The sequence below is a fragment of the Callithrix jacchus genome, chromosome 6, assembly GCF_049354715.1.
Source record: "Callithrix jacchus isolate 240 chromosome 6, calJac240_pri, whole genome shotgun sequence".
Classification (NCBI taxonomy): domain Eukaryota; kingdom Metazoa; phylum Chordata; class Mammalia; order Primates; family Cebidae; genus Callithrix; species Callithrix jacchus.
The window spans coordinates 122,210,277-122,234,793 of NC_133507.1; the positions used below are offsets into that span (position 1 = coordinate 122,210,277).

A 24,517-nucleotide genomic window follows, 5' to 3' on the forward strand; every position below is an offset into this window, starting at 1 on the left:
GTTGAACAAAGGGAGAGGTTTGGTTTAAATACCATAGACTCTGGCATTCTGATGCAAGAGTTTTCACAGATTTTTTAAAGCAGATGTTTCTTCATTTGCTGTTTGCCCTTAGGACCATTTCAGAGGCTTTAAATGGTCAATGGTTGTTTGTTGTTTTAAATAATTTTCAGTTTCACTAGGGGTGAATCCCGAACTCTTCCTGCCGTCCTGGGGTTAGTTTCTCTTGGTATTTTATTCATCACCTTTCCTGTAAGTTTAAAATTATTTTAAGAAAAGTTAAAGCTCTTTAAGAATCACAATAAAGTAGTTATTATGAATAAATAAAAACGTAGTGGGGCGCGGTGGCTCACGCCTGTAATCCCAGCACTTTGGGAGGCCGGCGTGAGAGAGGACCACTTGAGGTCCGGAGCTGGAGACCAGCCTGGCCAACATGGTGAAACTCCATCTATACTAAAAAAAAAAATTAGCTGCGCTTGGTGGCCTGCGCCTGTGGGAGGCTGAGGGGGCGGGATGGCTTGAGCGCTGGAAGGCTTGAGCCAGGGAAGTCGAGGCTGCAGTGTGCCGTGATGGCTCCACTGCCCTCTAGCCTGGGCTAGAGCGAGACCCCGTCTCAAGAAGAAAAACAAGAAAACCACACACACACACACACACACACACACCAAAAAACAAAACCCAAAAACACCAAAAAACAAAAAAACTACAAAGCACGTTCAAGTTTGCTATGACTCCCAGACATCAATCATAAACACTCGCAGCGTTTACACCTAACGCGTGGAATTTGTGTCGACATCCATGATTACTGAATACACAAGCCACAGCAGGAAACAGCGAGCTGGCGGCCTCACCGACGACTCCAAAGGACTCCCGGGGATAGGGGTGGGGACTCGGTCTAACACAGTGAGTGCCGGCTATTGGACTTTCGTCCAGTAACAGCTGAGACAAAGTCCAGGGCTATCCAAGGACCACGGGAGGGGGTGGGGCACGGAAGGGATGGGACGTGGAAGGGAAGCGCAACGAACAGCGATCGCACAGCAGCACCAAGTACGCTTCCAGGCTTTCGGTTTTCTTTCCTCCATCTTCCGTGCGCCCGCCCAGAGTCTGACCGAGCGAAGGCTGAGGTGGCAGCGGCAGGAGAGTCCGGCCGCGACAGGACGGTACGTGCCCCGCACTCGACCCAGCGCCACACCCGGAGCCCCGACTCCTGGCTCTGCGTCAGCCCCGGGCGCCCGCGTCCCACCCCTGGCAGTTCCTCACAGCCTCACGCTCCAGGAAACCGCAGGTGGTTTCTCGCAGTGGCCAGGAGAATGGGGGGTGGGGGGTGCCTTCTGGAACCGCCTGAGGTGGTTTTTTTTTTTTTGAGACGGAATCTCGCCCTGTCGCCCAGGCTGGAGAGCAATGGCGCGATCTCGGCTCACTGCAACCTCCGCCTCCAGAGTTCAACCGATTCTCCCGCCTCGAGTACCTGGCGCGCTACCACACCCGGCAAATTTTTTGTATCTTTAGTAGAGACGAGGTTTCACTATGTTGGCCAAGGTGGTCTCGAATTCCTGACCTCGTGATCCGCGGGCCTTCGCCTCTCAAAGTGCTGGGACTACAGGCGTGAGCCCCGCGCCCGGCCAGCCTGAGTCACTTTTATAGATTCATTATCTCGTCTGTTTACTGCGGGCACAGAGCTGGGCGGAACGCCCCCGCTTCCGCTTCCGCTTCCGCCCCGTTTGGAGCCCCGTCACCCCTGCTACCCGCAGTGGCGCCCCGGATTCCCAGAAACAGGCGATCTGGGCCATTGAGGTCCTAGCTACACGCCGACGGACCAGATGCACCGGAAATAACCCTTGGCCAACTCTGGCCACCCCTGCAGCCGCAGCCCCAGAGGCCACTCGCGAGCTTTGGTGGCGGATCCTCAGCGTCGTGTAAACTTTGCTTTAGATGATCTTACGAGTTCAGTTCTTGGGATGAACTGTTGAGAAGATTGGCAGTTTTCCTTTCAAAACTTGTTGGGAATGTAGACTTTCCGAAGGGTCGTGTGTGCGCGCTCGACCTTACCCAGTGCGCCGGGGCGGGAATTTTCACAGTAGTGTGGTCAGGGCGGTTATTTTCCAGAGCAGTTTAATGTCTGTTTTGCCCAAGTGCAAGGAAAGCTTACCTTGGAAAAGCTGAGAATGCTTGACTGATGAAGTTTTTAGAGCCATAAAATGAACCTGTTTCTGCCACTCTGGCATCCCTTCTAAAGGACTGGGAAATGTAAAATGGCTTTAGGATGTTCTTGCTTGAGGGTGTCCGGATTTGGACAGAAGGCCACTTTCTTTTAATATTAGCAGTGCCACACAATAGAATAACAAAGGACACTGAAATTCAGAATCAGTTTTTGGCTCCACGGAGCAGGAAGTAAATTCAAGGACGCCAGAAGTTTTACGAATATTTTAATTGGTTGACATTTTAAATTTGTTTTTAAGCGGGTGAACCCAGTAGGGCGATAGCGTATGTAAAGCTTTTAGGACAACGGCAAACGGCGATAATCTAGAATGGAGAGGGGCCTCTAGAAGGTTTGACCTGCTTTAGATAGAGATTTCAGATAAGAGGAACGGAGTTTTGGTCCTTTTGGTTTGTGGTTCCCCTAAATAACCTTACAAAAGTTTCGTTGAACAAAAAAAAACTTGGCTCAACTCCAAGATCTAAACAAAAAACACTGGGTTGAAAAGGGAATTTTGAATGTTTACTGTTTGCTTTACGTAAATTTTCTTGTTTTGTTAATACTTGTTTTACTTACAGCTTTTGGGTCACGTGTCCTGGTTAAAATGGCTTTCTATTAGCGACTTTGTTTTACGTTTCTGTTTGTAACTGACATTTGACCTTCTTTTAACGCCCTATTACTTGCTTCCTTATACCGGTTTCCCAGGTGAAACCATTTGCAGGGTCGTGGGTTTCCCCCTCCCTCCGAAAGTCTTGCGCGACCCTGGGTGGGCAGGATAGCATGCATTTTTTTGAGTCTTGGTTAGGGGCTTCCAGGAAGCTGAACCGGAAATTGCCTAGGCCCCTGGGGCCTCAGAGGTCCTACCGCAGCTCCCTGTAGGTGGTGGGGGAGCAGCGGCGGTGCCCACTCAGTCCTGGACCACCCAGAGACACGCGTGTGGCCCTGTGCAAGTTTCAGCTGCTCGGGGGCGGGGAATTCTGCAGAGAGGATTCGAGAATTTGAGTCTTGTGTGATAACGTGTCACCGGTGGGCGGCGTGGATTAGGTTCGAAGGCGCTCACAGGCAGAAGTTTTGGGACTCCCTCCGGCGAGGCCACCTGTTGATGCATTTGATCTCTGTCCCTGTTCCTCGTCCCATCTGGAGCATTTCCAATTCCAGTTTTGTGGAGCGGCAGGTCTGAGCTTGTCCGGCGAGGGTGGGAGTTGGTAACGGCGGAGATCCAGTAGGAAGAGCCGGCTTCTTGCCCGGGCGTGAGTAGACGGAGAATCCTGCCTGACCCCCGCCCCTGGGCTGTTGTCGCTCTGGGCTCCTGGGACATCTGGGCACTGTCCCCCATACCGGCAGAAGAGGATTGAGTCCTCGCGGCCCTAGGTCGAGTCTCTGGAGCACTCACAACACTCCGAGGCGTGTTGCTCTTTCAAATACCAGGAGTGGACTCTGGGGACTCGGACACCCTTCGAGTCTGGTTATTTCTTCCCTGTAGAGCCCCAGGGGCTAATTAAACTCATGTTTATGGACTGCAATGCCTCTTTGCCTTTAATTCAGTATAATCCTACCAACATTTATTGAGTTTCTCTGGGCCAGGCAGAGTTCTGGGTGCCGAGGACACAGAAATGGATCTAAACTTCATTCTTGTCCCCATAACCCCAAAATATGGTTGAGGAGGACTCAGAAAAGTTACTTACACAGGTAACTTCAAGTCAAGGCAGATTTCAAGTTTAGACAAGAGCAACTGACAGCCTGACTGGAGGAAGCCTGTGGGCCAGGGTAGGGCAGTTATGATATGGGTTCTTTTTGTTTGTTTTGTCTTGATTTTTTTTTTAGACAGAGTCTCATTCTGTCACCAGGCTGGAGTAGGGTGGTGCGATCTTGGCTCACTGCAACCTCCGACTCCTGGGTTCAAGTGATTCTCCTTCTTTTTAATGCATGTTTTTAGCTGATATGTAATATCAGCTATAATGTAATATGTAATGTAAATGTAATATGTAATAGTGGTTGGTAACATCCCAAGTTGGGATGTATGTAGGCTTTAACCTTAGATCATGATCTTCTAGACTATGTTTGAGTATGTAGCTGCAGTATTACAGAAATCAGGGACCACAAGATGATTTATTATTACACATCCTTATTTTAAATATTTTGAAGGGGGCATAAAATGACATTTCATGCAGTATCTGAGGTTTAAAATGCCTACAGATGGAGCAGGAAAAATGGGGTCATCATATTATCTGAATTGCTATACAAACAGCCAACATCCATAGGTTCTGCATACCAATGGGGGAGGAAGGTGAATTACATTCGGGAAGAATGTACAAAACTTCTGTGAGATGGCCACATTCTACTTTACCCAGAATTGTGCAACTCTTCTTCTTTTAGAAACTTCTGGGTGACACTTTGAAGTGTTTCATGTTCATATCACCACTGGGGCTTCCCAGACGCCTGAAAGTCCCAGGTATGCATGCTAATTTCTGCAGCTGGCAAGACAGGTTTCTCCATTGCCGCTCATTTTTGTGGGTTGCTAAGAAATGACATTTGCATTCATGCCGTGGTTCATTGGACATGACATGCTTTATGCCATACTATGACCTTGCTTCAGATAGAGAAGCAGTACAAAGAAGGGTATGTTAAGTACATCTTTGGGGTGGCTTAGCTGGTCATGCTGGATGCTTTGCTACTGATTACAGGGAACATTATGTGCTTTTGATACCAGATAGTTTGGAGGCAGTGTTGTGTTCTCTGAGAAAGATTGAGAAGCCTGACTAAACCTAACTGATTTGCTGACACCTGTTTAGGGCTAAGGCTGGGTACCAGCGAGATGTGTTAAGTGCTTTAATAGAGGTATTTTGTTTTGTTTTGTTTTGTTTTTCAAGATGGAGTTTCACTCTTGTTGCTCAGGCTGGAGCGCAGTGGTGAAATCTCGGCTCATTGCAATCTCCACCTCCGAGGCTCAAGAGATTCTTCTGCCTCAGCCCCCCGAGTAGCTGGAATTACAAGCATGCGCCACAATGCCCAGCTAGTTTTTGTATTTTTAGTAGAGACAGGGTTTTGCCATGTTGACCAGGCTGGTCTTGAACTCCTGGCCTCAAGTGATCCTCTCGACTTGTCCTCCCAAGTGCTGGACTACAGGTGTGAACCACTGCCCCTGGCCAGTTCCAGCATGAACTTTAGAAAGTTCACTTAGATAGAAGGTAGATTTGGAGAGCGTAAGGTCGGAAGCAGGGGGAACAGAAAGGCCAAAGGAATGAGTCTGGATGAGAGATGGATGGTAGGGAATGCCAGCACTTAAGGTACAGGTGCAGAAAGAGAATGCTGAAGAGTAGGAGGAAGTTAGAGAGGGTCTGTGTAGAATATAGCAGTGTGAGCTCAGCCAAGGGAGAAGAGTTTCAAGGAGGGATTAATTAGCAGTGTCAGCTGGAGTCTAGCAATCAGATGAAAGAGGTCTTCTAAGCTTTTGGATGTGGCAACTAGGTCACCAGGACTCAACAAGAGCTATGTCATCAGCTAGGACACTAGTGGGGGCAAGTGGGGCACTCACTTTGGGTACATTTAAGGGGGTGCTCAAAAAGTCAGTAATCAAGATAGGTAATATTTTAATGCAATTTTTTTTTGAGACAGAGTCTCACTCTGTTGCCAGGCACCAGGCTGGAGTGCAGTGTTGGGATCTTGGCTTACTGCAACCTCTGCCTCCTGGGTTCAAGCAATTCTCCTGCCTCAGCCTCCCAGGTAGCTGGACTACAGGCATGCACCACCATGCCCAGCTAATTTTTGTATTTTAGTAGAGAGGGGTTTCACCATATTGGCCAGGGTGGTCTCTATCTCTTGATCTTGTGATCCACCCGCCTCGGCCTCCCAAAGCGCTGGGATTACTTAATGCAATATTTTAAAAAATAGACATAAATGTCAAAAAGCTGTAATAAACAAAATATCAACATTTTAAAGAAAGACAGCATCAGTATTACTGATTGTCCCTTTTGCCTCAGATTCCAGTATGGCTCAGGACTGAGTGTCCCTGTGTAGAGGAGATGGTGGGATGAGGAGATCCAGGTGGAGGCATGTTGAGGAGTGAATTGTGGGTGAACAAACTGAAGCACTGAGTACAGACTGTTCCTTCTCAAGGTCCCTGCTTTATGTGAAAGGGAATAAAGTGAAAGGATGAGGTCTAGGGGACCCTCAGACTTTTATGAGGGTTTTGGTTTTATTTATTTTTTTAAGATGGAAGAGACTTGCACATTTTTACGAGCTGGGAGTAGCCGTCTCTGGAGGCCGAGAGAATGATGAGAGTAGACATAGGGGCTTAGAAGAGACAGGAGGGCATGCAGGGAGGCTTAGCCATAGGCAAGCAGAGGGACAGGAGGAACCGGCTGGGGCAGTGGAAAGGTGGAAGTTGGCAGGAGCTTGTGCCTGATACACATCTGAGAAATGGCACTGGGGGTGGTATTGGGATGGAAGAGAGTGGTGGAGGTTGGAGCACTCCTTGAAGGGTGTGGGAAAGGAGCTAACCAGGGTCTTTTTGTAAATGAAACTGCTCAGCAGCCAGTAGGGGCCCAGCTCAGGAAACCAGGGTGTGGTGGTAAGATTGTGGTATCTCTTCCCTTCCTTCAGAACTAGTTGCTACTCGAGGTGTAGGAGTAGTGGAGGCTCACTCTGTCTGAGGCAGGGGTGCTGAAGTGATCAACCATCCCCATTTTACTGGGACTGAGGGGTTTCCTGGGACTTGGTAACCCTAGATGTTGCAGGGCTGGCAGCCAGGAGGCAAAAAGGCGAGAGCTGAAAGTGCTGGCCAGAGTTTGCAGCATGTGCCTCCTGATCTCTGGGTCTCCACTGTCAGAGGGTCTTTGAGCTCAGTTCTAGTGGCAGCCTCCTGATCCTCACTTTCCTGGCTGAGGCAAGGTCGTTGCAGTAGCCCCAGGAGTCTTTGCCAGGGCCCCTTCCTCCAGCCCTTCCAGCAGTTTTGTTAGTACCAGTATTAAGCGTAATTTCTACAAAAAATGCCTGGAGTATTTCTGTTTCCAGAACTGGATGCTCCTGTTAGTTAGTGTGTGAAAGATAACTCTGACTTGCCTAAGCTTTGTTGGCATTTTGAATAATAATTGGCAATGGTCTCATGACTTCGGCAAGAGAAATGAAACAGAAATTGGTCTCAGGTTTTCGTTGTTGTTGTTGTGAAGATCAGGGACAGTCTGTACCAGGGTGTGGGTGTGGAAAGAAGGGGAGATACAGTCATTAAATTAGAATATGCCTGTGAGGGGAGTTAAGGGGAATTCCTTTAAAATTCTTGAAAACGTACATAGGTGCCAATTTTGTCTGGCTAGGGAAACTGAACTGCTGAAAACACCAGAGGGAGAAATGAAATTAATGGAATCTTGATCAGTCAGGAGGATTGGATATTTGAAAGCAGGGAAGAAAAATAATTGGGCTTGGGTATTCCTTAGCCCTTCATCTGAGTAAGGTGAAGGCAGGTGACTCTTCAGACGAAGTGAATGGGACACTGAGTCCGGCATCTCAGGCAGGGTGTGGTTGGAAACTGAGCACAAGCCCTTTTACTGGGCTCTAAAGAACACATTCATCTGGGTGTGGTGGCTCACACCTGTAATCTCAGCATTTTGGGAGGCTGAGGCAGGAGAATCACTTGAGTCCAGGAGTTTGAGACCAGCCTGAGCAACACAGTAGGACTCTTTTTTTTTTTTTTGCAAAAAACTGAAGACCTTATGAGCTTCCCTAGTCTAAGAGTAATTTGGCTTAGGCTTAAAAGAAACCCCAATAAAGTAATGATGATTTGGACCCCAGCCCTACCTCTCCCTAGTATACTTTCCTTTCTCAAATGCCCACCACTCTAGCCAGTGTACTGCCCCCAACACCACCCCAGTGCGCGCGTGTGCGCGTGCGCACACACACACACACACAGATATTTTGTTGCATCTGAGTGGGCTGGCTCCACACGGGATCTGTAGTTTCCTTTTGATATTTTCTCTCAGTGTGCCAGATGCTACCACTGAGTAATCTAGAATTTGCTGCCAAACTCTTCCCCCATTAGCACAGAGGGAAGACAGTATGCCAGTGCTCTTGCTGAGTGTGCGTGACTGGCAGAAAGCAGTCATGGGTGTGATGGTTGGAAGAAAAAACTTAGATAATGTTTTTTTAAATGATTATCTAATTTTGTTAACTCTTGGCATATTGTTGATATTTAGGAATTACAAAAGTTGGATGACTGTAAAAATAGAGAATTAAGCATTTCATTTCTAGTAGTTCTGTTTTGTTCTTTTTCAAACATGTTAGTGAATTTGTATAATATCTCATTTCTTACTCTTGTGTTTAATGATTTTATTTTTGGGTCTATTTTATCCCTTCAGCGTATATACTTTTAAAATATTTATTTATTGGCGGCTCATGCCTGTAATCCAAGCACTTTGGAGGCCAAGGCGGGCAGATAACCTGAGGTTAGGAGCTCAAGACCAGCCTGACCAACATGGTGAAACCCTGTCTTAAAAAAAAAAAGAAAGAAAGAAAAGAAAAATAAATATTTATTTATTTATTTTGAGATGGAGTCTCGCTCTCTTGCCAGGCTGGAGTGCAATGGTGCCGTCTCAGCTCACTGCAACCTCTGCCTCCTGGATTCAAGTGATTCTCCTGCCTCAGCCTCCTGAATAGCTGCGATTACAGATGCACGCCACCACGCCCAGCTAAGTTTTGTATTTTTAGTAGAAATGGGGTTTCACCATGTTGGCCAGGTTGATCTCGATATCTTGACCTTGTGATCCTCCTGCCCCGGCCTCCCAAAGTGCCGGGATTACAGGAGTGAGCCACCGCGCCCAGCCTGTGTATGTAAATATTTTATAGTTTAATTTATAATAACAACTGTTGACAAAATTGTGACCACTAGTGAATATAATAGAAATTATCTTGACCTCCTTTTCATGGAAGCTGATGGTGAGATTAAAGCACTGCTGGCTTGCGAGTATAGATTTGGGCTTTCCAGAACACATAAAAGTAGCATTTATCTTTCTGATTTAAAAAAATGTAAAATAGTCTGAGCACTGGTTTTTCCACTTTCATTGAGCAAATTTAATTTTAGTATATTTGACTTAGCAAATTTAATTTCTCCAGTTATTTACAAATAGTCATGTTTAAGTGAAGTTTGAATGAATGGGCACACCCATTTCAAATTTCTAACCTAATTTTTTCCCCTTGTTCTCATATAAAACTTTTCTATTTATGTGTTTTTATTTTACGATACCTCAAATCTTTTGTGGACTGATATTGTATGTAAATAAATAAATGGATTCAGTACTTCTTTCACTAAATACAGCTAGATAAATACATAAATATATTTGTATACAAATACAAAGCAACCATTAGCAATTTAGGGTTGGGGAGTATTTCCACTTATTTTTGTTAATAAATTTGATTGTAACTTGAAATATTGTCTTGTAGGAACAGATAAAGAACACAAGAGCTGATTTAATGTAATTTTTAGCTATGAAATTTAGATAGGTTAGCAACTTAAATTTTGAAAAAAAATATGAGTTCCAATGGAAAGAGTTAAAACACCCATGTTGTACTGAAAAATGGAGAAAATAAAAAAGATGAATAAATTAGTTTTTAAAAATAAGAACACACCCATGGCATGAGCTCCTTGCCCCTCTCACCCAGCCCCATCCCAGGAGTGAGACCTTCCCCCAGATCCTCTGTAACTTCTGATGTTCCACTGAGAACATCAGAAGCACTGATGGCAGTTGCTGCCATGTAGCAGTGCATTGAGAGTCAGGTCCTCTGGCACCTCCATGGGGCTCAGGGTCTGAAGATGTGATCCAAACCTGACAACTTGGTGGCAGGTCCTGTGAGCATTCATGATGAAGTTGTGAAAGGGGCTTGGAGTCTAGGAGGATGGTAGCAGAAGTTTCTGCTTCCAGGTGTGAGTGAAGGGCTTTTGAAGTAGAAGAGCAACTAGAAACAAAGGAGTGGCACAGGGACAGAAACTTCTTTTCTCCATTGTTTGTTAAAGGCCACGTGGGTGGAGTCATTGAAGCGGAAGTTTAACCCTGTGACACAAGTTTCCCTGGTTTAGTCAGCCTGTAGTCATTGGGCTTTTCCCTTTTCCTCCTTAGTTTACAACTAAGTAAACCTCTTAGTTTAATTTTTTCTGTAACGTGCTTTACCACCTGATGAATTCTGAAAAAAGCGTGTGGGGTTTCCTTTGAGATGATTTCATATATTGCTTCATTTCCTTTACAATGTAGGTTTTCTTCTCTATCTTATGGTTTTTGGATTAGTCTGAGTGTTTAGCTCTGTCTACCAAGGATCCCTTAATATAGATTTAACGATGTGACCTTAATCTACTTAGGTCAGGGAGACCAGCAAGAAAAGAAGAACCTGTACTTTCAATGTTAGGCATAAGTTAGCTTGATAAAATTTTCAAAAAAATTCCCTTTTAACCACAGACCTCCTCCACTGGAAAGGATTCTGAAAGAAATGAAGTCATCCCTCAGAAATGAAGTTGACTACCTCCTGGCTTTCTGTTGACTGGCCTGGAGCTGTACTCCTGTAGACCCTTGTGAGCTTTCCCATCCTAAAAGTAGGATGTCTGCAGAGGTCATCCATCAGGTTGAAGAAGCACTTGACACAGATGAGAAGGAGATGCTGCTCTTTTTGTGCCGGGATGTTGCTATAGATGTGGTTCCACCTAATGTCAGGGACCTTCTGGATATTTTACGTGAAAGAGGTAAGCTCTCTCTCGTGAGCTTGGCTGAACTGCTCTACAGAGTGAGGCGATTCGACCTGCTCAAGCGGATCTTGAAAATGGACAGAAAAGCTGTGGAGGACCACCTGCTCAGGCACCCTCACCTTGTTTCGGACTACAGGTAATTAATTCATCAACTCTTCCTGAGGCTGGATGGGTGGGAGGGAGTGAAGTGAAGTATCTCAGACTTTACTGAATGGCAGAAATGAGAACAATAAGAAGTGCAGCCACTTTAATTTCTCTGCCCACTTATCCAACTGCCAGATGATGTCACTTCATTCCTGTGAACGCTTTACATTCTTGAAACTTGCTTTCTTGTTTTTTTTTCGTGAGACATCTGTTGCCCAGGCTTGAGTGCAGTGGTGCGTCTTGGCACACTGCAACCCCTGCCTCCCAGGTTCAGGCGATTCTCCTGCCTCAGCCTCCCAAGTAGCTGGGACTACAGGTGCATGCCACCACATCAGGCTGTCTGTGTGTGTGTGTGTGTGTGTGTGTGTGTGTGTATTTTTAGTAGAGACAGGGTTTCACCGTATTGGCCAGGCTGATCTTGAACTCCTGACCTCAAGTGATCCAGCTGCCTTGGCTTCCCAAAAAGCTGGGATTATAGGCATGAGCCACTGCCCCCAACTGAAACATGCTTTCTCAAAGGAATTGGGATCATATGCAGGTAGAAGGGACAGGACAGATGATATGTGTTTGCCTGAAGGACAGAATGACAAGACATGAAGAAGGATAGGAACGATTAAAAGCTGGTCATTCTTGCCAGCCTCTGACAGTGTGAGATCTGCAGACCAGGCGCAGTGGCTCACGCCTGTAATCCCAACACTTTGGGAGGCCGAGGCATAAGGATTACCTGAGTTCAAGACCAGTCTGGCCAACATGTTGAAACCCTGTCTCTACTAAAAATACAAAAATAATTAGCCGGGTGTGGTGTCATGTGCCTGTAATCCCAGCTACTCGGGAGGCTGAGGCAGGGGAATTGCTTGAACCCAGGAGGTGGAGGTTGCAGTGAGCTGAGATTTCACCGCTGTACTCCAGCTTGGGTGACAGAGTGTGATTCGGTTTCAAAAAAAAAAAAAAGAGGGAGATCTGCAGTGGTGTTTGCTAGTTAATTTTCTGTGAAGTCAGTCTTTGGTAATTTCTGGTACAAAGAAAGGAAATAACAAGTCTGACAGTAATCTTCCTACCTTTGTAGAAACCTCATCATCCTTTCTGAATCCCCATTGGTCCTTCCCCTGCTAAGGAAGTTTATCAGGGTGGGCTGCCTTCCTTCGCTGCTGGAGAGCCTGAATTGAAAATCTCGTCAGTTAACTAATCTAAGCCCCTTCAGTTCAAAGAGGAAATGGCTATTGGAGTCCTCTTTAGTTCTGACAAGCTTTGGGTTGCTCCTTCCTCTTGCTCATACGTTACTGTCTTTAGAGGTTCAGAGGGGCAGGGAAGCTACTGAGAAAGGAAGATAACTTGTAACCTTAAGTTGATGTTTTCTTTTCTTTTTTTTTCTTGAAACGAAGTCTCACTCTGTAGCCCAGACTGGAGTGCAGTGGTGCGATCTCGGCTCACTGTAACCTCTGCCTCTGGGTTTCAAGTGATTCTCCTGCCTCAGCCTCCTGAGTATCTGGGATTATAGGCGTGTGCCACTATGCCCAGCTAATTTTTGTATTTTTAGTAGAAACAGGGTTTCGCTGTATTGGCCAGGCTGGTCTTGAACTCCCAGCCTCAAGTGATCTGTGCTCCTTGGCCTCTCAAAGTGCTGCGATTATAGGCCTGAGCCATTGTGCCTAGCCGGTGTTTTTTCTCTCCACCATCAGCCTTTTATTATGTTGATAATGTCTATTTGGAGATGATATATATTATCAAGAACTATACTAAAGAGAGCTGAAAGCAGTGTGGGCTTTGGAAAGTATATGAGATTTGAAGTTGGTATAAGCCTGTTTCTTTTCTTTTCTTTTTTTTTTTTTTGAGATAGGGTTTTGCTCTGTCACGGAGGCTGGAGTGCAGTGGCGTGATCATAGCTCACTGTAGCTGGAAGACCTGTTTCAAGCCTCAGATCTACCAGTTATGGGTCAGGCAGGTTGGGCCAATTACTAACCTTGTTGGGCCTTTGTTTTCCTACTTGTAAAGTGAAAAATAATAATACCCAACTTTATAAGGTGTTGCGAGCATCAGTTGTGATAATTTACTATGTGAAGTACTTTTTAAACTGTGAAGCATTCTACAGATACAAGGGATTATTATTGTTGTTGTTGTTGTTTTTTATCTTCCACCTATTCAGCCATCAGTTTTTTTGTTTGTTTGTTTTTAGTTTTATTTATTTATTTTACTGAGATGGAGTCTTGCTCTGTCGCCCAGGCACGATCTTGGAACCACAGCCTCCACCTCCTGGTTTCAAGCAATTCTCCCGCCTAAGCCTCCTGAGTAGCTAGGATTACAGGCATGCACCACCACACCCAGCTAATTTTTGTATTTTTAGTAGAAACAAGAGTTTCACTGTGTTGGTCAGGCTGGTCTTGAACTCCTGACCTCATGATCCGCCTGCCTTGGCCTCCCAAAGTGCTGGGATTACAGGCATGAGCCACTGCGCCTGGGCCAGCCATCAGTTTGAATGTCTAATCTTCAGACTTTCTGGGAGGCGCCAACTGGGTTTCAGTGAATAGAGTAGGGCAATCACTCCATTTCCCATTTCCTTGCTATGATGAGTGGAGATTCTTAGGCCCTCTGGGAAGAGAGGTGGGGCTATTCAAGGTGAGCACTAGATTCATTTATTCATCTGGTCGAGTGGGCTTCCTTGTATATTGGCATGTGCTAGATGTTTTGGTAAGCTCTAGGACAGTATGAAAAATCCACCATCCTCAAAAATCTGAGGAAACTGGGAAAATGTCCTTGATGACAATGTCATGGTAACAATACTAACTACAGGGTGTCCTTAGGAGCTCCAGTAAACTGTGGTTGTTGGTTCTCAACGTCTACTTCCTGAGGGGGGTGAGGGGTGGAAAGTATAGTGGTAGATTCAGCCACCACTGAGTCAGGAGAAGCTTTCTAGGCAAAAACACCTAAGTTCAGAATCCCTGTGATCTGGATGCCTGTACCCTTTAAGTTCAGAAGTGGGCTGGGATATCCCAGGTGTTTTTCCCTTTAGCATTTTTTTTTTTTTTTTTTTTTGGAGACGGAGTCTCTGTTGCCCAGGCTGGAGTGCTGTGGTGCAGTCTTGGCTCACTGACCTCCGCCTGCCGGGTTCAAGTGATTCTCCTGCCTCAGCCTCCCAAGTAGCTGAGACTACAGGTGCCCATTACCATGCCCAGCTAAATTTTTCTGTATTTTTAGTAGAGACAGGGTTTCACCATGTTGGCCAAGATGGTCTCGATGTCTTAACCTCGTGATCCGCCTGCCTCGGCCTCCCAAAGTGCTGGGATTACAGGCATGAGGCTCCTTTAGCTCCAGGCTCCTTTAGCATTTTGCAATTCAAAGTATGGTCCTTGAATCAACATCATCTGAGAGCTTGTTAAACAGAGATGATAAGGCTACTTTGAATTCGATTTGTCTTTATGTTAGTCATTTGGGTTCTTAAGTCATTTCACTATAACTTCTGGTGGGGGCTAGGGGATTCTTTAGGGAAGCTTCCATTAACTGAGCTGTTTTCAGAAGCTGTTAATTGGCAAAGGAGGTACTATCTCCTATTAAGATCTCTTCCTGGGGTGATCTAGGCTTGCTGTTTTATGAGAGAGGGACACATTCACCTAGAGGCAAGAACTAGTCTTTGAATAAATTATTGGCATAGGGAAGGCATGGGCTCTTGGAGTTCTTAGGACTGATGTCTGAATTAACTAAATGAACTTGTTTGGTTTGCAGAGTGCTGATGGCAGAGATCGGTGAGAATTTGGATAAATCTGATGTGTCCTCATTAATTTTCCTCATGAGGGATTATATGGGCCGAGGCAAGATAAACAAGGAGAAGGTGAGTTTTCTTCTTTTGGTTCATGGTCCTAAGAGCTTATGAGAAATGGGAGCTGCTTTTTTTTGATATATAGAGAGGGAAGCAGGCAGTCTGCAACCACTGTAGTGGGAGTCAGACATCTCAGGTGGTTTTTAAATGATAACATTAATGAGAAGAGAATTGGTTTGTGAATTGAGAAGAAATAGGATAGTATCTTCTGGTGTGGCCCTGGATGTTTCTTTCATCCTTGGATTTTATCCTTATTTCTGTAAAATTCATAGGCCTGGCTCATATGTGTTTCCCTCCCTGGTTTCACGGGGGTGTGGGAAGGACATCCCATCTGCTTGTGCTGGGTAGAAACAGGAAGGAGATGCTAGTCCACTATTGTATCACTCTCATACTGCCATCTATTTCTCTTCAGCTGACTCAAGGTCAGTGTGGGGTCTAGGCTGCATGTAGAAGTGGGGTGGGGGGAGGTTCTTATGACTGATGGATCTGGGAAATGGTAAAAATAGAGATTTGGAGTTGAAAACCAGGTAGTGGTGAAGATCTTGGGGATGTCGTGATTGCTAGAAAAATATTTAAAATCCATGGCTGGGTGCAGTGGCTCACACCTCTAATCCCAGCACTTTGGGAGCCCGAGGTGGGTGGATCACCTGAGGTCAGGAGTTGGAGACCAGCCTGGCTAACCTGGTGAAACTCCATCTCTACTAAAAATACAAAAAATTAGCCGGGCATGGTGGTGGGCACCCATAATCCCAGTTACTCAGGAGGCTGAGGCAGGAGAATCACTTGAATCTAGGAGGTAGAGGTTGCAGTGAGCTGAGATAGTGGCATTGCACTCCAACCTGGACAACAAAGCAAGACTCTGTCCCCAAAAAAAGAAAAAGAAAAATATTTAAATTCCAGTTGGCCTGACTGGACACAGTGGCACATGCCTGTAATCCCAGTACTTTGGGAGTCCAAGCTGCACAGATCACTGGAACTAAGGAGTTCAAGATCAGCCTGGCCAACATGGCGAAACCCCATCTCTACTAAAAATACAGAAGTTAACCGGGCTTGGTGGTGCATGCCTGTAATCCCAGCTACTTGGGAGGCTGAGGCAGGAGAATTGCTTGAACCTGGGAGGCAGAGGTTGCAGTAAGCCAAGACTGTGCCACTGCACTCCAGCCAGGGTTACAGAGCGAGACTCCATCTCAAAGGAAAAAACAAAAACATTCCAGTTGGCCCTACATGGTAATGTTGACCTAGTAACAGGCCAGGAAATGTTTGAGAACCTATTGTTTCCAAAATATGACAATAGGTCCTCAAAGGAGGCAGGCCAGTGCCTGCCTCAGAATTCAAATAAGTCATTGTTTGAGAATTTCCTTATGTTCCTAATGATTGTAGTTTTGTTTCTTAAGTCCCATCAAATGCAAAATGGGAAGGGAAATGAAACTGGAACTCCCTTTTTGGTTTCTCCTAGTAATTGTCTCTCCGTCATTTATATATATTTAAATTATGATTATTGTTTTCTAAAATAAAGATCGCACTTCAGTAACCAAATGTTAAATGCAAAGGAAATAAACCCCACAGCAATGCTTGTTTCTGAAATATAGTTTGTTCATAATCCCTGTGGCCCAAGGTAAATGAATGGCAAAACACTCAAACCTTGTTGTAATTTTACTTCTCTATAACCCCCTGAGTCAGAATGAGTTGGAAGGTCCAGCATAGATTCAAACATTTTGGGAACTTTGAAACTATATCATGTGATTTTTCTCATAAAGTCTTTCCCCAGCTACCTTTTTTCTTCCTTTTTCGGAGAAGTCCTTAGAGTTTTTCACTGTAATACCAGCCTGATCTTTTGGAAAATAATAAACTCAGGTGGGTTCTGTTTTCAGGCCTGCTCTTTTATGGTCCTTTTCAATGACACAACATGGCACACGTGTCTGTCTGCACCCAAGGAGCAGCTTGATGACCAAAAGACTTACCACCACCTCTGTTCTGAGTAAAAATCACAAGTCTAAGGTGCTCATGACTGAGATGTCTGGTTTAAGATCACTGAAGGTCACTGAAAGGGCTCATCTTGTCACATTCTCTTACTGTTATAAATCACGTGGACTGAGTTTTACATTTGGGGCTTATTAGCTCTGGTTTTTTTTTGTTTTGTTTTTTTGTTTTTGTTTTTTTGAGACAGGGTATTGCTCTGCTGCCCAGGCTGGAGTGCCATGGCACAATCACAGCTCACTACAGCCTTGACCTCCTGGGCTCAAGTGATCCTCCACCTCTGCTTCCTGAGTAGCTGGGACCACAGTTGTGTGCCACCACACCCAGCTTATTTTTTTATTTTCTGTAGAGATGGGGGTCTCGCTATTTTGCTCAGGCTGGTCTCAAACTCCTGGGCTCAAGCAATCTTCCTGCTTCAGCCTCCCAAAGTGCTGGGATTACAGGCATGAGCTATTGCACCTGGCCTAGCTAGCTCTATTGACATTTGTTTTTTGTTGGTGGTTCTATTAGAGTTTCTTGGACCTTGTGGTTGAGTTGGAGAAACGAAATCTGGTTGCCCCAGATCAACTGGATTTATTAGAAAAATGCCTAAAGAACATCCACAGATTAGACCTGAAGACAAAAATCCAGAAGTACAAGCAGTCTGGTAAGAATTTTGGCCTCTCAGTGGTCTAGAGGAAGGACTCTGTGCACGGGGCGCATGACTGGTAAAGATTCAATTGTTGAATAGGTGGATGGAATGGAACCCAAATGACCAAAGCCCCCTTTAGCTTGTGGCTAGAAATCATGTCACTTTATATCCTTCATATGCCAGATCTGCCAACTCCATTTCCCTGTATATTCATGATCTCTGCAAAATGCTGCCAAGCAGTTCTTAACATTTCAATTTTCAAGAAAGAATCTCGGATCTGCACAGGCTGGCAGAGCTATGGATATTCAGGTGTTTTGCATGTATGCTGAACCCTACTGCCGTGCTCTAGTATTTGGCCTGATAACCACTATCCAAGTTTGGGTGATGTCACTTGGGTCTCCTACCTTCCCTGCATGTGTCACAGGTTTCACAAAACCTCCTTATAGAAAAGAGCACATTCGATTTCTTCCTTGATATAAGGGACCAGACTCACATTGGCCTTTTACCTTACTTACGTCCCTCGTTGTCTTTTAGACTCAGCCTCAGCTTGAGCTCTGTTAGCAATTTCACTGCCACCATAGTATCACAGCCTAAAGGGCATGGCTGAGACTCATTGATCTATAGAGCACTCTTCCACCCCAACACACTCTAAAAGACTGATTAAAGATCAAGAACAGAAGTAGCATTTATACTCCATTCTTAGTGATGCTTGGTGGAAGAGTCATCTAATATTTTGAATTCAGTAAGGTGACTGGAAAGTTTAGGGTATTTTGAAAGATGATGATTGACCTTGGACTGAACCATTGTTGAAGATTTATTTGATAATAATTTATAAATTTTAACTCAGTACCTCCCTTCTGCTTTTATAGCTCAAGGAGCAGGGACAAGTTACAAGAATGTTCTCCAAGCAGCAATCAAAAACAGTTTCAAGGATCCTTCAAATAACTTCAGGGTGAGTCTGGAGCAAGCATTTGGAATCCCAGCATGAAACCACTTCAGGGTTCTAATAAAAATATACATAGTCTCACAGCATGTAATTTATTTAATATCTGAAAAAATTGTGATAGAAACATGTACTTGTTTTAAAAATGTGTAACTTCTTATAATTTCAAAGCTAATACATGTTCATTGAGATCTTTGGAGACTACAGAGAAATATAAAAGAAAATAAATCATCTATATTCTACTACCCAAAGATAATCACTGTTAATATTTTGATATATTTCCTTCTAGACTCTTTTTTATGTGGGTTTGCATCTGTATGGTTTGTATCTGTACAGATATATATATATATATATATATACACACACACACACACACATATATACATATATATTTATATACAGTTGGATAATGGGACTTTTTTCACTGTTCATTTATTCACTTGAAATTGTAATTTAAAAAAAGAAAATGTAGGGGTCCAAAGTGGCTCCCGCCGGAGGTCATGGCGCTCGCGAAGGCGAGGTCATCAGTTCAAGGCTAACCTGAGCAACCTCATAAGCTCAAATTGATTGGCAAAAAAAAAAAAAAAAGAAAATGTAACTTTAAAAATAAAAATAGATGCACCATGCCTATGGAAAAAAGATTTTTAAATGTACTACAGGAAGTTTTAAAAGTATATTTTCTGGTGGTCATGGTGGCTCACGCCTGTAATCCCAGCACTTTGGGAGGCCAAGGTGGGCAGATCATGAGGTCAAGAGATCAAGACCATCCTGGCCAACATGGTGAAACCCCATCTCTACTGAAAATACTAAAATTAGTTGGGCATGGTGGTACGTGCCTGTAGTCCCAGCTACTCGAGAGGCTGGGGCAGGAGACTCGCTTGAACCTGGGAGGTGGAGGTTGCAATGAGGCAAGATCGCGCCACTGTACTCCAGCCTGGTGACAGAGTGAGACTCCGTCTCAAAAAAAAAAAAAAAAATGTATATTTTCTACCCGGGTACGGTAGCTCATGCATGTAATCCCAGCACTTTGGGAGGCTATGCTGGAAGGATCACCTGAGGTCAGGAGTTAAGAGACTGGCCTGGCTGACATGGTGAAACCCCATGTCTACTAAAAATACAAAAATAAGCCAGGCATGGTGGCAGGTGCCCGTAATCACAGCTACTTGGGAGGCTGAGGCAGGAGAATCGCATGAACCCAAGAGGTAGAAGTTGCAGTAGCCAAGATTGTGCCATTGCACTCTAGCCTGGGCAACAAGAGCAAAACTCTGCCTCAAAAAAAAAAAAAAAAAAAGTATGCCTTCTTGCTACTCCTATAATACTGACCTCCAGTTCTTTTCCCTAAAGGCAGCTGTTGTGAACTAGTTCATCCTGTAACTATCCAGAGATAGTCTACACATGTATTTTGTGTTTGCTTTTTTCTCTTGTACAAATGCTAGCGTCCTGTGCCCATTGTCCTGACCTGAAAATTATTGGAAATTGTTCCATATGATTAACATGGAACTGCTTCTACTTAATCATTATTTTGAATGATTAGTTTTATTTTCTAGATGTTTATAATGTGTTTAGCCCTTTCTTGTGGCTGTATGTTTAGGTTGTTTCCGATCTTTTGTTACTACTAATAATGCTATAAAATAAATATCCTTGTACTTCTTTGTGCATTTTCTTTTTTACTGAGCTAATTTTAATGATTTCAGCAAAAGTTATTCTGTTATTGAGTAATGAAAAAAAGATTTTTTTGGGTTCATTAGCATAAGTATCATATAGTCACTTTTGATTGTTGTGTTCATAGTACTTAGTACAAGGTATCAGAATTGTTCTTTGGTTAATCTTTTATCTTAAGAAGTTAAATCTTGGTGTACTCTCATCCTCGTGTTCATATAAAGGTATGTGGAGTTTGTACTGAGGACTTAGACTGGGGTACAATTTCATTGTTAAATTAGACATGCTTTTGGCAGTGTTAACAGTTGTTTTAGAATTTATCTAGCAGGCTTTTCAGTTTTTGCCGGAAAGCCCCTGAAAAAAAAAAGAAGGAAAAAAATGCTTTTGGCTGGGTGTGGTGGCTCATGCCCATAATCACAACACTTTGGGAGGCCAAGGCAGGTGGATTGGTTGAGCCCAGGAGTTCAAAACAAACCTGGGCAATGTGTCAAAACCCCATTTCTACAAAAAATACAAAATTAGCTGGGCATGATGGTGTGCCTCTAGTCTCAGCTACTTGGGAGGCTGAGGTGGTAGAAATTGCTTGAGCCTGGAAGGTTAAGGTTGCAGTGAGCTGAGAGTGTGCCACTGCACTCCAGCCCCGGTGACAGAGTGAGACCCTTTCTCATGGAGAATAAGTCTGTAAGAAACACTTCTAAGCAATACAGTTTCCGAGCTAAAATGGATTTATGAATTATTATCCAACCCCTTTCATCAACAAAATAAGGAAACTTAGCCCTAAAGAACATTAAGTGATTGTCTACCAGTAATTACTAGCAGAGCTGGGCCCAGCCCGTACTCCTTTCACTGCACGATGATGTATATAATAAACTATATACTCCTCCTGCCATAGCTTAGATATAGCATACTTTTTTTTTTTTGAGACAGTTTCTTTCTTGTTGCTCAGGCTGGGGTGCAATGGCACAATCTCAGCTCACTGAAACCTCTGCCTCCTGGGTATAAGCGATTCTCCTACCTCAGCCTTCCGAGTAGCTGGGATTACAGGCATGCACCACCACACCTGGCTAATTTTTTATTTTTAGTAGATATGGGGTTTCTCCATGTTGGTCAGGCTGGTCTCAAACTCCTGCCCGCCCCCACCTTCCAAAGTGATGGGATTACAGGCATGAACTACTGCACCTAGCCTAGTGTATATTTTTTTTAAAGAATGAAATGTGCTTCCTTTTGTTCTTCTGAGTCTCTGTAATACCAAACAATGAGAAAAAGCAGATTTAGAATTCCATTCCAGGTTTTCTGAGTTTTCTCTGCTATTGTCTGTCTAATATAAATTATATTGTCATTCTTAGTTAAAAACCTGCCATATTTTAAATATTGTGTTAAATATTCATTGCTGTGTAGCCTGTTGTGAGCCAATATGCTCTGCATATTAATTTCTCCTTAAATTTCCTATAATTAATATGTGACCCTAAGGCCTTGGCACAGTGGTTTACACTTGTAATCCCAGCACTTTGGGAGGCTGAGGCGGATGGATGACGAGGTCAGGAGTTAAAAACCAGCCTGGCCAAGATGGTGAAACACTGTCTCTACTAAAACTACAAAAATTAGTCAGGTGTGGTGGTAGGTGCCTGTAATCCCAGCTACTCTGGGGAGGCTGAGGCAGGAGAATAGCTTGAACCTGGGCAGGAGAGATTTCAGTGAGCTGAGATTGCACCCCTGCACTCCAGCTTGGGCGACAGAGTTGAGACTCTGTCTCAAAAAAAAAAAAAAGATTGAGACTCTGTCTCAAAAAAAAAAAAGAAAGAAAGAATTAAAAAATTGTATGGCAACAATATAATGCTTTTAAAATCCATTTTTGATTTGATATGTTACCTCTCTCTAATAGTATGTAAAAGTGAATACACATCTATGCGCGGGGCCAATTTCTATCTGATATGATCAGCGTCTGGCTAAGTCACTGATTATTAGTGAAAAAGGCAACTAACATGTTTTTCTTTAATTTAGACACACAGACTTAGCTAGTGACACAGCTTAACGGATAGTGTACTTCTCTCTTTTGGCTAGGTTAGCTTCAGAGAAGAACTGTCATTTGAAAGCTGAGTGTCTCAGATGGGTTGACAGCATGTGGTATGTGTACCTTACATAGGACCTGTCATCTGAGAAGAGAAAGGGTCGGTTCAATCTTTCATTCTCTGATTAATCTTACTCTAGCCCTCAGAAGTGGTTTATCAAGAATATTTGATTCCCCAGAATCAAGACCATATGTTGCTTATGTGTAGTTAGATAATGATAGAAAAGCAAAAACTGGACATTTATTATGTACTTGCGTGTGCTTGGCACTGTGCTGAGTGCTTTATGTACATTTAATCTTCATGCAAAATCTATAAGGTAGGTATTATTGCTATCCTTATTTAGCATATGAAGAAACACACATAAAGAAGTTAAATAACTTGCTCGAGGTTACATAGCTAATAAGTGGCAGAATCAGGATTCCTAGCCAGGTCTAATCTGGCCTAGAAATTCGACTCTTAGTTTCGCTCTTGTTGCTGAGGCTGGAGTGCAATGGCGCGATCTTGGCTTACCTTGGCCTCTGCCTCCTGGGTTCAAGCACTTCTCCTGCCTCAGCCTCCCAAGTAGCTGGGATTACAGGCATGCATCATCATGCCCGGCTTTTTTTGTACTTTTAGTAGAGATGGGTTTTCTCCATGTTGGTCAGGCTGGTCTTGAACTCCCGACCTCAGGTGATCAGCCTGCCTTGGCCTCCCGAAGTGCTGGGATTACAGGTGTAAGCCACTGCGCCTGGCAAAATCCAACTCTGAACCATGCTGTATTTTGCCCCTATGTTGAAGGAACAGGTGGAATGTCAATCTCATGTGCTAACAGCTTATCCTAACCTGGAGCTATTATAGCAACTATACTATACTATAACATCAGCTTTTATTGGGCTGTTTTGAAACATTCTAATATGCTAGATTAGCATATTTACACTTTCCTTATATTTTCCTCTTTTTTTTTTTTTTTTTTTTTGAGGCAGAGTTCCACTCTTGTCACCCAGGCTGGAGTGCAATGGTATGATCTCAGCTCAGTGCAACCTCTGCCTCCCGGGTTCAAGTGATCCTCCTGCCTCAGCCTCTGAGTAGCTAGAATTACATGCACATGCCACCATGTCCAGCAAATTTTTGTATTTTTAGTAGGGGCTGATCTTGAATTCCCAACCTCAGATGATCCACTCACTTTGGCCTCCCAAAGTATTGGGATTACAGGTGTCAGCCACCACCTCCAGCCTATTTTCATCTTAAAAGCAGAATTTCCTTGTTCTTTGATAATGTAATATGGGATTTGGGAAGTTAACAGCTCTTGCTATTCCTTAGATAATTTAACTGTGGGGATGATATTTTAATTTTTTCCTGGGTTAAGAATTCTATGGAGACATTTAAAGAGGTGTAATGTATTGTGTGCCTCTGAAATAACCAGAAGTGTGACCTTTTTCTTTATATTTTAGCTCCATAATGGGAGAAGTAAAGAACAAAGACTTAAGGAACAACTTGGCACTCAACGTAAGGCCAGTTTCTCTTTATATTCATTCTTTATAAATGCTTGATAATTCTAGTACAAATGTTGCATTTTTAGAGTTGGCCATTTCCTTTACATAGTCTAAGTAAGTTCTCAAAATAAAAACTAAACTGTTAGATAGACTCATTGGCATTTCTAGTTGTCTATTGAATTAGCTTATCTAAGTTTGAACACCATTGTACTCCATCAGCGTCATCATCTTGGCTATATTTTAAGAGATGTGACGTTTATAACTGAAATGGAATGGAGCTATAACCAGGCTATGTTGAACATTTATCCAACCATAATAACGAACCATGTTAAACCAAATATCTAGCAGCAGGAAGAGAAAAGGTAAATAAGTTCTTGTCTTATAGCCCATTTAATAAATCTGGATACTCTACAGATGATATCCCCCCTTTCCTAAAAAGGAAAGAAGACATGCAATTTAAAGACGAGTCATTTCAACCCACATGATCTCTGTCTTCTGTCTTAAAACGTTAGCACTTGATCCTATAGATCATTTTTTAAAAGTTTACTTTTTTTTTGAGAGGGAGTCTCACTCTGTCACCCAGGCTGGAGTGCAGTCGTGCACTCTCAGCTAACTGCAGCCTCCACTTCCTGAATTCAAGTGATTCTCATGCCTCAGCCTCCTGAGTAGCTGGGATTAAAGGCAAGTGCTACCACACCAAGCTTTTTTTTTTTTTGAGACAGAGTCTTGTGCTGTCACCCAGGCTGGCGTGCAGTGGTGCATCTCAGTTCACTACAACCTCTGCCTCCCAGGTTCAAGTGATTCTCATGCCTCAGCCTCCTGAGTAGCTGGGTTACAGGCTTGTGCCACCATGCCCAGCTTATTTTTGTATTTTTAGTAGAGACGGGTTTTCACCCTG

At 43.8% G+C, this 24,517-nt stretch overlaps 1 protein-coding gene and 1 non-coding gene across 17 annotated transcripts in view; both read left to right on the plus strand.

Annotated features, from left to right (window-relative positions):
* The first annotated feature begins 981 nt into the window (after nucleotides 1–981).
* The window catches only part of CFLAR (CASP8 and FADD like apoptosis regulator), a 46,963-nt gene continuing 23,427 nt past the window's right edge, over nucleotides 982–24,517 (plus strand). Inside the window, exons 1-7 of one of the 16 annotated variants that reach the window (XM_054257778.2) lie at nucleotides 982–1,154; nucleotides 4,568–4,643; nucleotides 10,630–11,049; nucleotides 14,775–14,880; nucleotides 17,356–17,491; nucleotides 18,346–18,428; nucleotides 23,578–23,632. In XM_054257778.2, the coding sequence (XP_054113753.1) occupies nucleotides 10,769–11,049; nucleotides 14,775–14,880; nucleotides 17,356–17,491; nucleotides 18,346–18,428; nucleotides 23,578–23,632 (661 nt within the window). In that variant the 5' untranslated portion in view covers nucleotides 982–1,154; nucleotides 4,568–4,643; nucleotides 10,630–10,768. Of the gene's footprint in view, nucleotides 1,155–1,696; nucleotides 3,442–4,567; nucleotides 4,644–8,753; nucleotides 9,010–10,236; nucleotides 10,425–10,629; nucleotides 11,050–14,519; nucleotides 14,590–14,774; nucleotides 14,881–17,355; nucleotides 17,492–17,575; nucleotides 17,914–18,344; nucleotides 18,429–22,139; nucleotides 22,247–23,577; nucleotides 23,633–24,517 lie in introns of those variants that run through there. The other 15 variants (XM_078328130.1, XM_008999200.5, XM_035305284.3 and 12 more) reach the window with 15 other exon arrangements.
* LOC118154977 (U7 small nuclear RNA) lies at nucleotides 20,372–20,434 on the plus strand. The gene has a single exon (XR_004745219.1). It is a non-coding gene; the product is annotated as a U7 small nuclear RNA (small nuclear RNA).